This window comes from Cyclopterus lumpus, chromosome 19 (genome assembly GCF_009769545.1).
Source record: "Cyclopterus lumpus isolate fCycLum1 chromosome 19, fCycLum1.pri, whole genome shotgun sequence".
Classification (NCBI taxonomy): Eukaryota; Metazoa; Chordata; class Actinopteri; order Perciformes; family Cyclopteridae; genus Cyclopterus; species Cyclopterus lumpus.
The window spans coordinates 14,077,823-14,094,980 of record NC_046984.1 but is presented as its reverse complement, the minus strand read 5'-3'; the positions used below and the strand labels follow the sequence as shown (position 1 = coordinate 14,094,980).

Below are 17,158 nucleotides of genomic sequence, written 5' to 3'. Positions count from 1 at the left end.
GGTGTTTGCAGCATGTATGCGACCCTGACCTTTTCCTATACAGATGCACAAAAAATCCAAAGCCTGTCTCTATACCGTTATGAAATACAGTCCAGTTGTCTGATTTATGTCGCTGCAATGCAATAAATAAAGATTGTATCTGTTTTCACATACATGCAGAAGATGTAATACTTCCACAAGCTATACCTGGACATGTTGTTCTCTGCTGCTGCACAAGAGGACAACAAGACATATTGTTTTGAATGCGTGAAGTCTTTCATGATGTTCCTTATGTCTATGGAGAGAGTATAGGAACACAGAAAAGGGAGTATTGATATGAAATGAACAACTGCTCCATTGATTCCTCGAAGTTAAACAAACAAACAGAAACATTTCCAATTAAGCACACGCGCACATGACACACTCAAAGGCATCCCCGGAGCAGAGATTGGACGAGAGACAGAGAGCACTTCTTTCCCACCCCTCCACAGCTGCTGTACTCCCAGTAGCCCCGTCAGAGTGGGGTAAGAGAGCAGGGTGGCGATGATGACTGGCCACTTAAACCACCTCTAAAAGACCCTGCAGCTTTCTGGACCACTTCTAACCCACACACAAGCGCTTTTCGTCAACCAATGGATTCTAGGCTCCTGATTGGACCAGGGGTCCCCACATCGGACCCGACCACGCCGGCACCCTGGAACATCAGCACCATCGGTCCGCACCGGCTGATGGGAATGTCTCCTGTCACACCAGCTGTGAGTACCCTCCACCCCCTCTTCTTGTAGTCGTGTGTTTGTGTTGTGACCGGAGAGCTTCTGTGCGCCGCAGCGCCGCGTAACCGCAACACAATCCGACCCAGAGCACCCAAATGCAGCGCGCCACATCTGGAAAAAACGGGCAGATGTGTGTTTTGTTGCCGTGTTCCTTCCTCCGCCGTATCATGTGAGCGATGCCGCATGAGGGAGGCGTGAGTGAGCTTGATGTTAACTCTGTGAATGACGGGATCGCGCCACCCTCTCCGTGCGCGTCTGCGCTCCGTTCATTCACCGCCGGAGCTGAATGAGCGCAGACGTGAAGAGCGCAACTCCCGTCAACTCGAGGGTTTCCACAGCTTGTAGGAAATGATTTTAAAAAGCTGCTGAAAATATGTTCCCCTCTGTGGTGAAAGGCTTTTTTTTTATTTATTTTTTTTATTAACTAAATCTGTGCGCGTGTCAAAAAGGACATTCACGAGTTTATGTTGCAGACTTGTTCATAAAATGACTCACGAGTTTATGTTCCAGTTCATATTATCTTAATTATATCAACATTCCGGTAGCACAGAGGACTTGTTTGTGCACAGAAGTGCCTTTTGGAACGTTGTGTTGCACTAAATGGCGTTTATATAGATGAGTTTAATCCCAATGTGTGCTCTAATAATCTCGTAAAAAATGCATATGCTTTGTGTTTTAATCTTAATTTACCACAATCAGTGTGTTGAGAATGTTTCTCATGGACTCATCTCTCTGTCGGAGAGTGGGATTAAAGCCTTCAGGGAATTCCTTTATACAGATGTGTAAAAAAATACAGTGGTGTATCCACCTCTAAACTGTATACGTATAATATAGAGCATGACAATAAAGTACACAAGGTATTAGTGGTAAGGTCTGGCCTTCCTGGTGGCAGTGCAGGGAAAGCTGATAGCGAAGCAGTGCCCGAGGGCAGCTTCCCCTGAGACCTCCCACTCTGCGATAAGTGTGGTTTTAATTTAAAAGTCTTTACAAGTGTTTCTCTCAGGAGCCTTTGTTTCCTTTTACCGCCGTTTGTTTTGCTTTTTCACTCTTGATCATCGAATCTACAATCTCAAATGATTTTAAGAATAAGGGTCCAATTGTGTGCGTGTGTGCGTGTGTGTGTGTGTGTGCGTGTGTGTGCGTGTGTGTGTGTGCGTGTGCGTGTGTGTGTGCGTGTGTGTGTGTGTGACACTGTCCTTCGACCGCTCTGCAGTTGTTAGCTGGGAAACAAATGAGTTCGCCTCTGAAGTTGCGGATAACCACTCACCTGCCGAGTAACGCTTTGCGGTAGATTCAGAGGCAGATGATCACGTGTGCAGTTAATGCAGCGTTCATCAATAGTTCCTTTGATGTTGTTTTTTGACCTTTACGTATTCAGTTTGATGAAACCTGATGAAAATTAAATTAGTAAAATACTGATTAATTTGGAAGACAATATGGTTTTAATTGTGCAAACAAAACAAAGAGTATAACATTAAAACTCGATACTTCATCTATTTCCCACTGCTAATACTTTGTCAACTGGGAACCAATATTCAGCCCATATCCTAATAAGCAATTTGGTTCCATCATCTTGTACTTTTTTATTAAAAGAAGAACATATTGATATGGCAGAAATCCATATATTTTCCAATATTGATGCCATGCAGACTCACTCAATCATTTTTTAAGTAACTGTGTTCCATTGTTTTATTTGACGTCAAAATAAATATTCCTTTTGATTTAAAACCCAAACAATTCACAACCAATTTAGTTAAGACATATATTATTACAATATGCATCCAGACAGACGATAAGTAATGGATAATACCTGATTCGCGTTTGACAATTGCAATGGATGGAACGCGGCGAATAACCACCTGAAGAGATTTAAAAGTGAAATGATTGGATACCTGTAAGCCAATCAGATTGAATCCTCAGTTTCCATTTTTAAATATTGAATTATCACCGTTCGTTACATGCAAGTGAAGAAGCTCTTCATTCACTGTTGAGGCTTCGTCACATTATCCCGCGGCTGTCTGTTGTAATGTGACATGTTTCTAATGAAAATACAATTATCTGCACTGATTATGAGCATTACTAGAAGTATGTATTGAATTTGTCTTGCCTGGTGCACATATGTTGCATATAAAAGTCAATTACAGTGCATATGTTTGTAAGCTTCACAACACAGGTGCAGCTGTTACTGCTGTTTGTGCATGCATGTTTTTTTAAATTCAGATTGGAAGTTTGAGTCATACATCTATGCTGCGTAGAGAGATATTACCACCCACTTTCTTTTACCATCTTTAAGGAGACGTGCCGCTCATCGTGCCTCTCCTTCCTCTCTGCCGTGTAATCTGCATTAATATGTCCTCGCGCGGCTGGACAGGAAATGAGAGCAAGCAAGAGGAAAGAAAATGAGTGATTTACGAAACGGAGGAACAGAAGTGACAGGGGGGGAGCTGACTGTTCAGGAATCAGCGGCGATAGCGGAGATGAGAAAGAGATCCATCAAGGAGAGAAGGAGGGATGTGAAAAAGAATGAAGCGGGGAGCGAGGGGGAGACCTTAAATGTGATCACATGTCACACGGGATCTAAGTGTATTTATACATTCCACATCTCCGTATCACCTCTCCCTTCCTGCACTTCCTTCTCCCTCATTTGCTTAAATGAGCACTCCATCACTGTTCACTATATCACATGTCGTCCTTTTTAGTGACAGGAGCATCTGCAGAAAGTAGGACTGCTGAACAAGCACAGACATGCACACTTAAATACGGCAGCCAGGATTAATCAAAGGAGTTGTGTGCGTTTGTGTCATGTCACGATGAAATGAATTCTCCAGTGGAGCTGTGTGTTCTGAGGTGCAGCTGTCAATTGAAAATGTCATATTGTAATGAAGTCAGCTTTTAGGATGTAACAAGAAACAATTCAAGTCTTTTTGCATTTTTTCTGCACTGCTTTTTATGCGCGTTTAGTAGCTTTCGGTCTTCATTGCTCCGCTTCTTTGCACATTACTAACTGTCAATCAGCAGAGCTAAGATCTAATGTAGTATACTGTACGTGTAATCATCACTTTTACAGTTGATGCTCAGGGAATGTAACACTTGTACTGTGGTCTTTTGTGTTTTGTCGTAAACAGCTTCCTTAATATCATGGCAACATATCTGGACATCAATTTACATGCAGAACTTGTTTTACTATATGACAGTGTTACTTCAATTAAATACAGGCAAATGCACCTTACGTTGCTGGTAAAGTTTGAGTTGATGGTTTACCATTGACTGTACGCTACAAACTGCTTCTTCGTGAAGTTGGGGTAGATGCATTTACTCAGAGTTTACAAATGGGAACCACTTTGAGTGCCGTTCCATTATACTGTTCTCCAAGAGAGGTCAGAAATGTATGAGTTATGAGTTGTGTGGAAAGCAGCCTGAAGTCCACATTAATCCGTTCCTTCTGTGTTCCTGTTGCTAGGGCTCTGTGGTTCCAAACCACATATTTCCAACGGTTGACGTCCCAGATCACGCTCACTACACCATCGGGGTTGTCATCCTGGTCGTGGGCATCACAGGCATGCTGGGAAACTTCTTAGTTATATATGCTTTCTGCAGGTGCCTTTTATTTTTATACATATATATATACTGTATACTGTCATTTTGAATGAGCTTCTTTCAATAAATATGTTCAGCAAATGTGTTTGTTATGTGTCTGTGATAATAACTCCTATAACGAGATTATACATAGGTCAATATTAATGACAATATTTGTATGTGTCTTTGCAGGAGCCGGAGCTTGCGGACACCATCCAATATTTTTATTATTAACCTGGCAGTCACAGACTTCCTCATGTGTTTTACTCAGACACCAACCTTCTTCATCAACAGCATGCACAAACGATGGATCTTTGGAAAGAAAGGTAACACACGCACAACAACTGTATTACATATGATTTTACATTTGTAGTTTAAAGTGCTGCAGAGTACCTGATACAAAAGACAACATGAACACAATCTAATGATGTTATACACTTCCTTTTACAGGTGCATGCACCACACACACACACACGTGCACATATCATTACAATCATGGACACCCACTCTAAATTCCACAGGCACCTAATTGGCCCACTACCTTTTTGAATGTGACCTACAATTCAATTAACGTTCTGCACACACTAACCTGACATCATCTATCACCCTTTTGTGCAGCATCCAGTATCCAAATTCCATCGACCACAAAGAGCAAGCAAGAATGCATGTTGGTAGTGTGTTTTCTTTTGCCTTTGGAGAGTGGGTGCATGTGCATTATACATCAGCATGTAACCTATTGGGAGATGGCAAAGAGAGGCTCCACACTCCACTGATCAAACACTGATAGTCGGAGTGCTGTATTTTCCTTCAGGAGTTGTCCTGACCTTGATGAAGACAGCACATCGCTGTTAAATCTGGAGCTCAGCTCTCAAAGGTGGTTACCTGCAAAGGTTACCTATCCCTCTGCCTATCCTTTTTAAAAGACACACACACATAGAGATGTAGATAAAAAGAAAAGGCAGGGATGAATGGGGTATTCAAATAATAAATCAAAAGCCTACTGTGCTTTGCCTTTATTTGTGTTTATTCATCCTGTTTTACTAGAACTCCTAAAAACACCACCAGTTCGAGCCACACAACTTTCGATAATTGCTGGATCACATTTGTTTTACGAGATGTATTCATTTCTCAGAAAGGATGAGTTCTAATGACTTGAATGAGCATCTGCTTTGGTTTTAGTACCAATAAATTAAAACAAGAGAACCCCAGAAATGAAGTGCAGAATTGCCCCCACGATGCAGATCCAATGAATAAACATTCAGAATGTGAGCCTACATTGTATTTTGTTTCTTTGTGTGTAATAAGCTGTATTTTCCATTGCCATTTAAATTAAAAAATTGTTCAAGTTCCCAAATTGTAACCAAATCTTAACCAAATTTCCAGAAAACTTGCAGAAAAAGATGCAATTTAGTGCACATTAGGAGTTATGTGCATTTAGATGAATCGGTTGGTGGTGCTAATCCTCAAGTTGCTGCCATCACAGAAGGGCACGACATAAAATAATTAAAGAATGACAAACACTGGATAAATGTTTGTTTCATGATTTGAGGAGCATTACAATCAGCCCATAGCTCCATGCAGATGATATATACAGATGTTTTTGTCTCTTTAAAACATATTTAGGACACATTCTTCATATTTTATGCCCTAAGTCTGCACTTTTTTATTGATGCACCACATTTTCCACTTCAGCAAAGTGTACAGTTTTGTAAATAAAATGTGCTTTTTCATGTGAAAATTGAAACATTAAATCAGGTGAATGGAAATGCAAGTGCTTCCTAAACATATTTGCTCCTGACAACTCATTGCAGGACCTTTTTAAACAACCTATTCATTTCTGAGATGTTTTACATATACTTGTTATTTTTGAAAACGCCGTCTGTTCCTTTGGAGCCAATCTTGAACGCATCAGTAACTTAACCAGGGCTGTCAAACACAAAGCCAGGACGACGGCCGTACAGGCGCTGTGATATTCAACTGTCCGAGCGGTATTTGTTTGAGTTTCGACACTTTTGCATGTAAATACTTCCATTACAATCTGCTTAAAATGAATAATGAAGCCTGTTTGTTGCACGTGTTATGTATTATTAGATTCTTGGAGAATAAAAACAAAAATCTCATATGGCAGTGAGATGGACAAAACAGCACAGAAATTAACCATATGGATCCAAAACCCTCCATAGAACTGAGTTGTAGAGTTAGGTTAGGGTCAAACATGTGTTTTCCTTTCCTTACTCCTTCTTTCACTTCCCTTCCTCCAGGTTGTGAAATCTATGCCTTCTGCGGAGCCCTGTTTGGTATCTGCAGTATGATGACACTGATGGTTATTGCGGTGGACCGGTATGTGGTGATCACCAAGCCTCTGGCCTCCCTTGGCGCGATGTCTCGCAGGAAAGCCCTGGGCATCCTGGCTGCTGCCTGGGTCTACTCCGTAGGATGGAGCCTTCCCCCCTTCTTTGGCTGGAGTGAGTACAACTGCACACAGAGTCCTGAAAGTTGAGTCACTGTTGATCAGTGGGAATCCTATAAGGAATTATGTTTTTTGAGCTCTGTCTTAATACTTCTCTCTCACTGTTTTCATTTGCGTCAGTGTCTCAAATTCCTGCTGAAAGTTGTACTACTATCTCAAATAGATCTGACGTTGCCTTCTGTAAATATGCCAACAACATTTAAAATTAAATAAATTAATTGATAAAAAATCCCTAGATTCCCAAGATTAAAACACTTTACTATTAAATCCTGTGTCGTGACACTGTGTACTGAACTGTTGAACTAAAAGGGAAACAGCGTTTCCTTCTCATAATATTTTCACTGAAAGGAGCCCAAACCGGGCATACATTAATGGAGACAACCAAACAGTAGGTATTTGGAACTGTAATTAAATTCACACACTAATGTGCCTAAGTGTACAACATGTATATAGGCCGTCAAGTTGCTGAAGATTTTGACAATCAAGAAAAGGTTCAACTGAGAGTCAGCTGCATGAAAATGAATCAGTGTTGTGTCTGCATATAATGCAAGTGAGTGGCAGCATGCAGACCGAGAACAGCAAAGGACCGAGTATAGAGCCCTGGGGAACTCCACAGGTCAAAGGAATGAAAATAGAATTCTTAATCAAAACAATTTAAAACTGCCCTGACATACCACACCTGGTGTCTACAAATGGGCTTCACAACTTTTGTAAAATCCAGTGCATATGATAATATATAGTGTAATATGTTGCATCAGAGAAGATTAACTTAAATAATTTGATTTACAGTAATGACTCAAAATTGTATGTCAATGTATTCCTACATAGTGTTACAACTAAGATTTTCGTGTTAATAGTATTTAGCCATTTAATGTGCTCTGTCTCTATAAGGGATTGCATTCATGTGTGCAAAGCCAATTATACCACGAGTTCTCCATTTGAGAGAGTACGAGAGTTTGCTTCCACAAAACAGAAAGATTGGACGACAAGTTTAGAAGGTTGGATGTATTGTATATTAAAATTACACAACTTTTTGCCCTTGTAGAAATTCTGTCACCCTGCATTTTTCCACAAAAGATTCTCTTGTGGTTTTGGAGCCTCAACTAGCACAACAACTTAACACAACATGCAATAAAAATGATTTATGGCTTCCTTCCATGTGATATTTAAAAAGTGTTTAGTGTGTTTGTGTGTGGTTAGTTGTGCTCTGGTGTGGAGATAAAGTTCTGTCGTTTTGTGTGTGTGTGTCTGTGAGAGAGTGTGTGTGTGTTTTCTATTTTCTTTGTGGACTTTGTGTGAAATGAAAGATGCAGTCCAATAGAAGAAGCCTGTGGCGTGAATACCAACCACTACAAGTGTTAGTTTCCAAAGCAGAAACAACCGCAGAGACCTCCTCCTGCTTTCTCTGACCTTGACAGATGCCGTTACATATAAGAGAATCGTCAAACTAGCAGTTATATCACTATGTATCTGTATATTAGCAATGCTGCATGCCTGTAGGACGGTAATATCAGTTAGTCAGTCTGATGGTCCAACTCTTTTATTCAGTGACATATTTCAACAATCACTGGATACACTGCCTTAACATTTGGTAGAGGCATTCAATAGACCCAAGAAAATTAATCCTAATGGCTCTCCTTCTTCCACCCGCACGACAATATTTCAACTTTCAACAGAATATAATGAAATACTTTCTATCAATATTTAATTGCTTCCATGAACAGAAAAGTAGTCTCTCCACATTCCATCTGCTTAAAATAACCAACGAAAATGTGCTTCTAAAGCTCACTAACACGTTACATTTTGTCTCTTTGATAGGTTTAAAAACGGAAGTGTAAAACCACCAAGGTGTCGTTTTAAGTGGTTTACTGTCGGTGCGGGACTATTTCTTTGCCAGGCACAGTGAATCCTAATAATGGAGACTGCAGCAATAAAAACTTGTCACTTTACTCCGTGTTTATTGTGCTCCAGAGTGGTTGGTGTAGGTAGATTTTTTTTCTTCTTTTGGACAAAGTCTGTATTGCTGTATTGTTCTGGTTCCAGTCTTCATTCTCTGCTAATCAAACCTTATTTTGGCTGTGGCTTCATATTTAACAGACAGATGTGAGAGTGGTATGGATCATCTCTTCTGAAGCCCTATTCACTCTGGAATAATATAACCTAGGGACACACAAACGTCTGTTTCCTGCCGGTGCAATCACATGGGATAAGTAAAGTCTGTAGTTTAATTGAATTTGCTGACATTATTCGTCGGATATGATGTCAAAGCTCTGTGTAAGATAAAAATTAATTACAAAAAAAATGATAAAACACAACTTATACAAAAATATAAGTACAACCCTAAATCACTTCACAGCTCGTGGGATCCAAATCTGATAAGAAGAAAGATGATGAGAATTGAATTAGAACAATTAAACAAGCAATCTACTGACAACTGGACTGTCAAAAGAGGTACAATTAGAGGGAGTTCAAGGTCTTTCAGATTGAGAAGACGCTGGAAGTTATAAAAAAGAGAATTTTCTGACTGGAATCCCGAACGTATGTGTTTCTCTCCCACAGGTGCTTATGTCCCAGAGGGTCTGATGACGTCTTGTTCCTGGGACTACATGACGTTTACCCCGTCTGTCCGTTCCTACACCATGCTGCTCTTTACCTTCGTCTTCTTCATCCCTCTCTTCATCATCATCTTCAGCTACTGCTGCATCTTCAGAGCCATCCGTCACACAACGCGGTTGGTACATGCACACACACACACACACACACACACACACACTGTTTGTGTGCTCACTCTTGCAACACGCACCCCCACATGCATCGATAAAGACATGGGTGTTGTGTACTGATGTCTTATTGATTAACTGTGTGTCAGGGTTTCTTTATCGATTTCCTCTGATGTCTCGCTCAACCTGAACTCATACTGCCTGTGCGTCTCAGGCCAATTGCTTGTGTGCGCCTGAGTACAACACATGTTGAAGTCAATTAACTGAGCTGTCAAAATAATAGAAGTGAAAAGAGAAATTAGAAGACAAATTTCCCTCTGAAAGCAAAAGATCTTGAAATGACAAATTTGATCTAACATTACAAATTATCTTAAAAGAAACCAAAGGCAAAAGAAAATAAGGTTTCATAATAACTATGTTGAGTGTGTCTGTGTTTGACAGAGCAATAACAAAGATCAACTGTGGAGGAACCAGAGACTCAGCAAAGAGGTTCCATAAGATGAAGACTGAATGGAAGATGGCAAAGATTGCACTCATCGTCATCCTGCTCTTTGTCATCTCCTGGGCCCCTTACTCCTGTGCAGCCCTCACTGCATTCGCTGGGTATGTGTGTGTGTGTGTGTGTGTGTGTGTGTGTGTGTGTGTGTGTGTATGTCTGTGCGTGAGTGCGTGTGTGTGTGCCTGCGTGCTGATGTCAAAACATCTCAATAAGAACTGAAAACAGGCGATCGTCCATTGTTCACTATAATAAAGCAGTATAGTTTAGGGTTGAATATGTGGGGGAGACCGAGGACACGCTGGAGGGATTATATCTCCCGGCTGGCCTTGGAACGCCTCGGGATCCCCCAGAATGAGCTGGAAAGTGCTGCGGGTGAGAGGGAAGCCTGGGTCGGCCTGCTGAACCTGCTGCCACCGCGACCCGACCCCGGATAAGCGGGTGATAATGGATGGATGGATGGATGTTATTATACATGCTCTAGAAACATATCATGTCTTAGTTAAAGCTATCATTTTCATAATAGGAATGTATTAAATGACAATGTGAAAACAATTTGGCAATGTGAAGGGGTCGCCTGTAGTGATGAACCTACAGAGAATTATCCAATTAGCTTAACAGAGCTTTATCGTGAGCTTCAGCTCATTGTTTTATTGTCCGACCCACAGCTGTTCACAGGGGACACGTACGTGGTAGCTAGAAAACACAAATGAAAGCCAGTGTTGCTCCATATATGCTGGAGGTGTAAATAAACAACCGTTTGCCTACAAGTTTATCCCATATCAACTCCATAAGGTGCTAATATGACGTGATGTGTGTACAGCTGGTTGCCGCTGGCAGTTTTCCAAGTATGAATTTCAAAAGTTCAACAGCAGTATCCATGTTTCTCTGAATTACATACAGACCTCATTTTAGTTATCATAAGGGAATGTATCGAAACTGACATACTGAGATATCAGACAAAAAAAATATATTTTATGAGGTACAAAAATGAGTATTGGGAATGTCAAGTAAGCAAATTGGAATATTGTGTATTTGGTTTTTTTTCACATTCTTGATTGAGAATGGGCAACTAGACAAGTACTGTATCTTATTGCTTTATAGTTTTTTAAATATATATTTTCAATTTAATATACGTCTGAGATACAGCTATGATAACCTGGCCAAATAAAACCAAAGCTTTGAGAATTTGAGTAAAACAATGCATGTTCCAAAATGTAAAAAAAAATACTTTAATGGGCCTTAAAGTTCATATGACACGGTAACATTGCTGCCCTAATTTGATGAGTTTTGAAGCAGAGGCTCCGGACATCAAAGTAATTGTAAACGAACAAGGTATTATTTGTAGTATTTTGATTTGATAGGATGTATTGTTCTTTAATGACTTGGGGCCCTGACTGATGCAGCGTAAACGTAGAACAAATACAATATTATAAGTTCAATACACATGTTATGGGATCTTTGAACAATTACATGACCGTGGGTGTGATTGTGTGACCCACTCCTGTGTCTCTACACTAGTCCACACCCACCACTGCTCTATTCCCAGGAATGTGTCTCTCATTTTCCAACCTCTCTCCTGTGTCTCACAGGTACGCTGATTTGTTGACTCCGTATATGAACTCTGTTCCCGCTGTGATCGCCAAAGCCTCTGCGATCCACAACCCCATCATATATGCCATCACACATCCCAAATACAGGTAGGTTGCACACTGAAGTGCTGAGTTTCATGAACAAATATTTATTTTAATTTAATTTAATTGTGGTGTGTCCGGATCTTTCTCTATTTGTTTTTGCAGAACTGGGTTTTTTCTCTGTGTTGCCAGGTTGGACTGTGTCCACCAGTCTCAACAGCTAGGGCTTAGTCTAATGCTGCGTTCACACCAAACGTGGCGCGAATTTTTCACGCGAAACAGATCCCATGCAAAGTCAATCCACATACGCATAAGCCACGCCCCCTTTTCGGATCTAAACGCGCCTGCGCATTGACTTTGCATGGGATCCGGTCGCGAGTTTGGTGTGAACGCAGCACAACAGTCCATAATCACAAGATCACACATCGTAAAGCGTACCCTGCTTTATGGTTTATTTTACTCTAAATGGGACCATAATTTACTAAATGAAAATCGTGGTGTATTGAAGAAGACTAAAAACTATCTCTTCTAGTTTCGGACTTCTTTTTACAACCAGAGGTGCCGCCCCCTGATGGCCATTTGAAAGAATGCAAGTATAAAGCACTTCCACGTTGGCTTCACTTTTCAGCCCCAGAAGTTGTCGCCGAATCAGCACATAAGAAGATTGTTTTGAGTATTTGTTGTCGATGCCCAGGTTTTGGTGTCAGTGGCACTTTTGGCTCTAAGATTGACCTCAGCATAGACATTTCATCGTATGAGGTATTGACCAGTGAGTGGCAGACTGGCTCATCGAAACGGGTGATACCCATCATCGGGATCCTCAGGCAATCGTAGAAAATGTTCATGGCATACACGGAGAGGCTGCTCTGCCAAACAAAGGACTGGGATACTGAAGCGCATCATCATGTGCCAGCCAGAACTGATCTGTTCACCACCACAAGGCCAGCTTAGTCGTTGGCTAAGCACAGCAAATACATGCAATGCTTTTACCTCTCCTCGAAAAAAGAATGAATGGCAATGTCAAGCAAGAGTTGAATTTGTTTTCATTATTTAAGTTAGTCCCACCTGCCCCTAATAAATAGCGCTGTAGGACGGTGTCCTTTTCTTTGGCTATAAGTTGGTCGCTCTGATTTGTTTATTCTTGACACTTAAGGGTTAATTAATTTATAGTTCACTGTCAGATTCTCAACACCAGAAGGATGTCTTGTACGTGATCAGGCTGTTTAGTGTCTGAACCCGTGCAACAACGTTAGTTATAATCCCCATAGTAATTATATATATATATATATATATATATATATATATATATATATATATATATATATATATTCTTGCCAGAGAGAATACTCTTATTGAAATCCTAATTAAAGATAAAATTCAGCTCGGCATCCAGGAATGTCAAGGGGTCCTTAACTTCACTATCATATAATAAAATGGGTTCAATTATAGATTTTAATATGTCTCTCCATCCCCCCCCCAGGTCAGCACTTGGCAGGTATATTCCCTACCTCGGGGTGTTGCTGTGTGTTACCGGCAGAGACCGTTTAACCAGCAGCAGTTTCTATTCCACGCGCCATTCAACCCTCACCAGCCAAACGGAGAGCAAAGGCAAGGCCCGCAACTCCTCCCAGTCTGAGAGCGAATCAGTGAGTGTACCTCATATCTAATCTGGTATGTCTATGTCTTACACTTCCAATGACACGTGCTTATAAATATGTTTGCTGATTTTATTCCTGTGTGTGTGATTTTTGTCTCGCCTCGCAGGCCCACTTCTCAGACACGGAGGAGGACTGCTCGTCTCGGACGCCCGCCACTCGTCAGCTGTCCGTTGATGTTAAACAGATGCGCCATGCCAGCCAGAGGACGAAAGTGAGAGGCGACAAGGGAGAGTTTGAGAGAACCGTCGCCCACAACCCCACTGGCCCGACCATATGTCAACTCTCAAAGATCACAGTGAGTATTGGGTTACATACACTAACAAGTATCATACTGCTATACTTACATTTACACATACAACTATTTCTCTCACTTTTCATGTGAACAACCAGGTGCAACATGAGGAATGCCGACCTCTTTTCAAGCATAGCCCGACCGTAACAACGCTGTCCTAACTAGCATCCCATCCCGGGCCGTTAAAGACCCATTCTCACCTTGATTCACGTGACTCTAATGAGTCTCACATGACAGCCAGGTGGACTAAAGACTCTTGTGTCCACAGGTTCAATACCTTTGACTCCCAGGCAGTGAGTCAGAACCAAGAAGCAACTCCAGGTGCTGAGATATGAAGCGAACGTGGAAGTGCCAAAAACTGCAGTTCCTCAAATGGCCACTTGTGGCTGGCGCCAAAAGCGTGACGTTCCCCTTAGACTTCCATGATTCAATGCCCAAATTTAAAGCATATATAAATAAATGTACATCTTTTCCCTTTGCAACGGTTTTGGTCTCTATGGCAAATTTGCCCCTTCGTGATTCACAATTTTCACATCACTCACCCATTTTAATTATATGGAAAAGTCCATCTGTTTTCCCATTTTTGGATTAGCCAAGGTGGCGACGGCGTAACCACCCACGTTACCTTTGAGTGACGTCACGTCGATGATGTCCGAGATGAAGCCTTTTGGATGAGTCACACAAATGGTTATCTTGAACTTCTAGACATAATAATGAATGCAGAGCACTGAAGTCTCATTTTCATCTGCTGATAGGCAGCAGCTCTTTCATGCATGCCTCCCAATCACTGGCTCATTCACAGACTTGAATCATCACTTTTGTCCTTAGTATTGGGCTTAGTTATTGTACCAAGTGGAATTTCAGCAATTAAGTGTGTAGTGGATAGCCAATAGGAAAGATACTAGGTTGTATTAAAAAAAAGGGATTACATTTTTATATTATATACAAAACTGAATTAAAGTGATTATTATTACCCCCGTTATTATGTGAGGTTTAAGCTTTTAAAGAATGGAAAAAACAGATTCCTATTTGCTTGAAAGATAATTGTTTGCATTTCAATGTGTGTATGTGAGGCTTGGTGAAGCCCAACACTTTTCATAAGAACAGTGCTTCCTGGTGAATGTTTGAGTCGTCGTAAGCATCAAGCAGTCAGGCCGATGGACAGTGACAGGTGGTTCTATGTGGGGCAAACAATATATGGAGCATTTCCATCTCTCTGTAATCATCTTAGTTCACAGAAAAATCACAAGTAACCCACATGTACACATACACACAGACTGTATAGGCATGCTGCCATGCAGGACTCCATTACGCAGGGTACAAAGACTAATCCAATAATCTGGGAGTTTCAGACTTAATCCACAGCTTGCATTACACAAACTCCTATTTCAACCTTCCGCACTTGTTGCAGATGAAGACGGCTGATTGTTGAGTCTCTGACCTCCATCTAATTTGATCCCAGCACAGAGGAGAGGATATACACTTTTACTTTTGTTTATAATCAGTGTTTACCTACTAAGTACAACCTATACTTTAGCTCTCTAATTAACACGTCATATCTTGTTTGTTGCCAGGCAACCTTACAGTGATGACAAATCTCCATGTTTAGAGTTGCTGGTAGGACGGATTTCACAAAATGTCACACTATTCCTTTAATAATTCCTTTTAATTCCTTTTACAACACGGTGGGTTTTAAGAAAACCTTGAGATTGTTGGTGCCTCCATTTTCAGTGCTAATGCTAATCCGGTTACTTTATAGCTAACTTTATAGAAAGAAACATCCTGGCATACTTTCAAAGAGAGCTGCTCTTTTATTAAAGAGTCCCTGTTCAAGTCCTGATCTGGAGCCACTCTGTTTGAGTGAGAATGTGTCTTAGAGGGTCAAATAGTACACAAGATCTTTTGATCATTTCCAACACTAAATGGCTGTGTTTATTTGCGTACTGTTCATGTGCGTACTGTTCAGATGCTGACGGAGCCCGAAGACATCATGTCGGAGGACATCTCCATGTCGGACATCATCAGCCTGAAGCCAATCAGTCGTCTTCCTGCTACTGTAAGAGTCCACTGATCGTCAACCTCCCGCTCTGTGCACTAGATGTGGCATCGGTTGTTTGGATCAAGAAAATCAGCCAATCCCACAAAAAAGAAATCATTCATAATTTTGCATAGTAATAACTACTGTCTGAGTTTAGTAGAACTCCAGTCTGTCAGTAAGATAAACTCCCTCACCTTTTCTGATTTGTAATGCATAAATCTTTTATGCTGCTTATGAGCAAAAAAAGCCAGAACACCAAAAACTAGAGCCAATTACATACAATTTTACTTAATTGACGTGCATGTATAAAAGTCTAAAAGAAGGATTGCAGGTTTTCTCAACCTGTGTTTTATCCGGTTGCTAGTAGCCAGCAGCCGGATAGCTTAGCTTAGTACACAGACTGGGAACTTAGACACACCAGGACCAGTCAAGCTCAGTAATTAATTACGGGGGGTTGTCTGGTATATTTCTTAGCAATGACTTCATAAGTCACTTCTTTCGCCAAAAGATAGTTCTGCACAGAACATCCCATAAAACTACATCTTGAGGCAGCTCTTCCTTAACCTCCATCCCACTGTAATTTCTATCCAGCCGCCTATTCACGTTTGACATGTGGAGTCTCAATCACAATAACATCAATGAACATCTCCCTCTCTCTCTCTCTCTCGCTTCCTCTTCCTACACAGCCGGACAACGTGACGGAAGAGTCTAGGCCGAGGACAACGACGTCCTTCATTGTAACCTCCGTATCCAGCCCGTCTATACTGTATAGCCCCCAAGGTTTCCCTGGCAACCAAGTACCCCCTTGATTTAGCCAGTCTGCAGGCCGTAAACAGGTGGACCAAAGTGCAACAACCGTGTGTGTGCATGTGTGTGTGTGAGTATTTTCTTTATATTTTCGTATTTTCTTCCATGGGACTTTTCTGGACCAGCATGCTGTTTGCGAGAACAGTTATGGTAACTAAAAACCAGAGCATGTGCTTTATTATTATTTTTTTGCGTACAGAGTGTGAGTATGTGAGTGTGAATGCCCAGTTAATTTAAATGCATGTGTTCGTATTAGCACATATACACTTTTTCTAACATATCATGGTGGTTGGAGATGGTTTTCCTCAGAGCTGGAGGCAAAGAACAAACCTTAAAAACACAATGTGAAAAGTTAAATCTCTAAGCTTGGGTATCAATAACATTTTAAATAATTGTCATATTATTTTAGTAGAAGAAACCAAAATATGTCTTGTTTATCTTGCCATATATACATTGAATGTGATGATACATTACCATTAACCAACTATTAGCATATTCTGGGGCAATATGACTACAAATGGGGCCGTCAAAAATGAGAATTAGTTTATGAGCCATATTTTGAACATTTCCTAGTGCAATAGACCCATCCGTTGTCCATTATTTCTAAAAACATACCTTTTAACAAATTTATTTATCTCCGTATGAAATTATTTCTAACTCTGAACCGATTCTCGATATCCAACCCTCTTTATATTGTTTACGGTTTCTTTTTTAT

At 40.8% G+C, this 17,158-nt stretch overlaps 1 protein-coding gene across 1 annotated transcript; it reads left to right on the top strand.

Annotated features, from left to right (window-relative positions):
• The first annotated feature begins 611 nt into the window (after positions 1 to 611).
• LOC117749114 (melanopsin-A-like) lies at positions 612 to 16,445 on the top strand. Its single transcript, XM_034559329.1, has 11 exons — positions 612 to 734; positions 4,213 to 4,349; positions 4,521 to 4,654; positions 6,590 to 6,793; positions 9,358 to 9,529; positions 9,960 to 10,121; positions 11,607 to 11,714; positions 13,129 to 13,294; positions 13,413 to 13,601; positions 15,565 to 15,654; positions 16,323 to 16,445. Exons 1-11 carry the CDS (start codon positions 612 to 614, stop codon positions 16,443 to 16,445), a joined length of 1,608 nt encoding a protein of 535 aa, XP_034415220.1.
• The last annotated feature ends 713 nt before the right edge of the window (positions 16,446 to 17,158 follow it).

Bases quoted from the DNA above. Each gene is read 5' to 3' on its own strand.
- LOC117749114 (XM_034559329.1), top strand. From the start codon at position 612: ATGGATTCTAGGCTCCTGATTGGACCAGGGGTCCCCACATCGGACCCG. The intron at 11,715-13,128 runs GTAGGTTGCACA...TCCCCCCCCCAG, and splicing joins ATCACACATCCCAAATACAG to GTCAGCACTTGGCAGGTATA. The intron at 13,295-13,412 runs GTGAGTGTACCT...CTCGCCTCGCAG, and splicing joins CCCAGTCTGAGAGCGAATCA to GCCCACTTCTCAGACACGGA.